Source organism: Lactuca sativa, chromosome 6 (assembly GCF_002870075.4).
Source record: "Lactuca sativa cultivar Salinas chromosome 6, Lsat_Salinas_v11, whole genome shotgun sequence".
In the NCBI taxonomy this organism is placed as follows: domain Eukaryota; kingdom Viridiplantae; phylum Streptophyta; class Magnoliopsida; order Asterales; family Asteraceae; genus Lactuca; species Lactuca sativa.
The window spans coordinates 202,479,392-202,482,575 of NC_056628.2; the positions used below are offsets into that span (position 1 = coordinate 202,479,392).

General features: G+C 34.2%; 1 protein-coding gene across 1 annotated transcript; it reads right to left on the bottom strand.

Moving 5' to 3' along the window:
* Nucleotides 1-1,466: 1,466 nt before the first annotated feature.
* LOC111914093 (calcium/calmodulin-regulated receptor-like kinase 1) lies at nucleotides 1,467-2,153 on the bottom strand. The gene has a single exon (XM_023909829.1). It carries the CDS (start codon nucleotides 2,151-2,153, stop codon nucleotides 1,467-1,469), a length of 687 nt encoding a protein of 228 aa, XP_023765597.1.
* Between the last annotated feature and the right edge of the window lie 1,031 nt (nucleotides 2,154-3,184).

Genomic DNA, 3,184 nt, shown 5'->3' on the forward strand with positions numbered 1-3,184 from the left:
GCAGCCTATTCCACGTACATCTGTGGTTTTAGTCCGCAGATGCTTGGTATGATCAACATTTGCGGATTATGTTTACAACCTTAATTAATTGATTTTTCTATAGCCACCACGCTCATCGTTAATTATTTATTACAATGACACTAATATATATAGCTGATTACTTATTTATGTTATCTGGATGAGATCATATTGGATACCTCTAAGAAGAAATTATCTGGATGAGTTCAATAGTGAATTTAACATATATTAAAAACAAACTATTTTAATTATCAATAAAGTTGAAAGTACCTGCAAGTCCAATATTTCCCCAAGTTTCTGTACCTCCAACAAATCATCACAAAAACTGTAAGAGTTCATTATTGTAGTTAATTAACGTAGGTGCTTAATATTTTAAGACACAAAAGCTTACATGCAATTCCAATGTTTCCACAAGTTCCTGTACAACAAAACATTATTACAAAAAAATGTATGAGTTTATTGTAGTTAATTAGCATATGTTGACACAATGTAACATGTTAACTATCAACAAATTTAAACTTACTGCCGATTCCAAAGCTTCCTCAAGTTCCTACACCACCAACAAAATTTCAGAAAAGTTTAGGAATGTTGATTAGCATATACACGATGGAACCTATTAACTTTCAACAAATTTAATCTTACTTGCAAGACCAATGCTTCCACAAATTCCTGTATCACCGAATAAGTGTTCATACATAAAAGTGTATGAATTCACCTTAGTTAATTTAGCCTATACAGACACAGAGGAACATGCTAATTTTACAATAAACTGGAGCTTACCTGGGCTTGCATTGTCACCACAAGTTTCTGTACCACCATGCAAATTTTCAGGAAAGTATATCAGTTTATTCTATTTAATTTAGCATATATAGACAAAAGTAACCTCAACATTTTTAATAAAGTTGTACATACTTGCAATTCCATAGCTTCTTCGAGTTTCTGTATCACCAAATTAAGAATTAGCAGAGAAGCGTATTAATTTACTAATGTAGTTATTTTAACATATATATAGATCCAAAAACATCTTAATTTTCAACCAATTTGAACTTACTTGCGTTTCACATGCTTCCTCATAGTCCTGCGCCACCAAATAATGTTTTATGATTTTGTTCTAGTAAATTTAGCAGATATAGACATTAATGTCCATGTAGAAAGGTGTATGGGATCATTCTATTTCGTTTGTATATAACTAAAGGCACAAAGGAATTTCTAAATTTTCAACAAATTTCAACTTACTAGCAATTCCAATGCTTTCTCAAGTTTCAGTAACACCACATCCATTGAGGGTCGTTCTTTCTGATCATCATTCAAGCATTGATACGCAATCTTGGAAAAGTCCTTCACGGATTTTGAGTCTTTCAAATCAAGATCCATGATTGCATTTAAATTTCCTTCTTCGTAGCAGCATTGGGCCAGTGGCACTAGCTGTCTTTGTTCACCAATAACATTCATGAAGCACAACCTCCCGCATAATGCTTCGAATAATAATAAACATCTGACTTTTTTGTTAATATTCCAGTCTTAATGTACACCGGATCACAGTAACCACCTGTGCCAGCCGCATTGGTAATGAGATAAGTCTCATTTTCATTAGCACGACCTATTTTGGAAAGTCCAAGATCCGCAATCATAGCTTTCCAATTTTGGTCTAGAAGAATATTTGCACTTTTTATATCCCGGTGGATAACTCTATGATTTGCTGCAACATGGTTGTGAAGATAATCCAGACCACGGGCTACATCGACGCATATATTCATACGTTGCTTCCATGTGAGTGGACATTTGGTTTTGACCGGATAAAGGTAATTGTCGAAGCTTCCATGCTCTGCATACTGGTAAATTAGGATTTTTTCATGGCTTTCATCACAGTAACCAAGAAGGGAAACCAGGTTTGGATGTTTATAACGAGAGAGCAATTGTCGCTCTGTCAGAAATTCTTTAAGCCCTTGACCAGATTCGGTCATATTTAGTCTCTTTACAGCAACAGAAGTAAGAATACCAGAATGTGAGAGTTCTCCTTTATAAACAGGGCCATATCCGCCCCGCCCAATAATGGTTGTGAAGTTTTTGGTGGCCAACTTGATCTCTCGAAAGGGTATTACTCTAAGGCGATCTAAATCTTGAATGAGTGACATTATTTGCCTCTAGAAGAGCAAAGTAGTACAAGTAAAAAGATATTAGCAATGATGCTGAGAAAGGAGGCAATAGGATGGTTGATGCTTAAAAGGGGATACTGATGAATGTAAACGAAGATGAGCCTATATAAGCTAGTGGCTATTTATCCCAAAAACAAAAAAGAAAGGTCACATTGTTCATTATTGTTATTTCAATTTTATATTGATATTATATAGATCCATTAGAAGTAGACTTTTTGGTTTAATATACAAAATGAACCTGCCGTTGCTTATCTTCCTTATCGTGCATCGTGGTTGGAGGTCATACATATGTTCTCAGGTGCTTGCATTTTGATAACTTTTTGCAAACTCTTCGAAATTGCAATTTGTTTTCATATGGCTTCTCACTAATAATAATAATAATAATAATAATAATAATAATAATAATAATAAAAGCTCAACAAGAGTAATAATCACTGGTCACTACCACCTGGTCGTTTGGGGCGGCATAATTTTTGAAGTTAAAATTTATATTTGTAATTCATTGGCAAAGTATATGCAAATGATTTTTTGGATATCACATAATTTCATTTAATTTTTCGATAGTAAATGAGATTATGGATCTAGATTTCTGCAGAAAAAATAAATAAATGAGATTTTTTTTAACGACAAATCTAATCTATTTATAAACTATTCATCAGTTCCACCTATGTCCACGGGGGACTAGGACCATCGACCTTAAGGAGGAAGGACAACACCTGATATCGTCAGAGCCGACTCTACCCCTTGAAAAGTTAACCAATGGCTTAGGGCCCCCAATTCTAACGGACCCCAAATTTTAAATCTTATTCACTTATTTTAAATCTTATTCACTTATTCTTTAATCGATTGTTACGCACGCTTAACGTTAGAATCAACAATTTCACGTGCTAAGCAACCTTCTCTATTATTCCTTCTTCATTTTGTGATTCAGACATTCATTGATTCTTGTTCAGGCTCTGCCTCAACTGAAAGTCTGAAACGACATGTCCTCTTAGACTAGTTTCCACTTT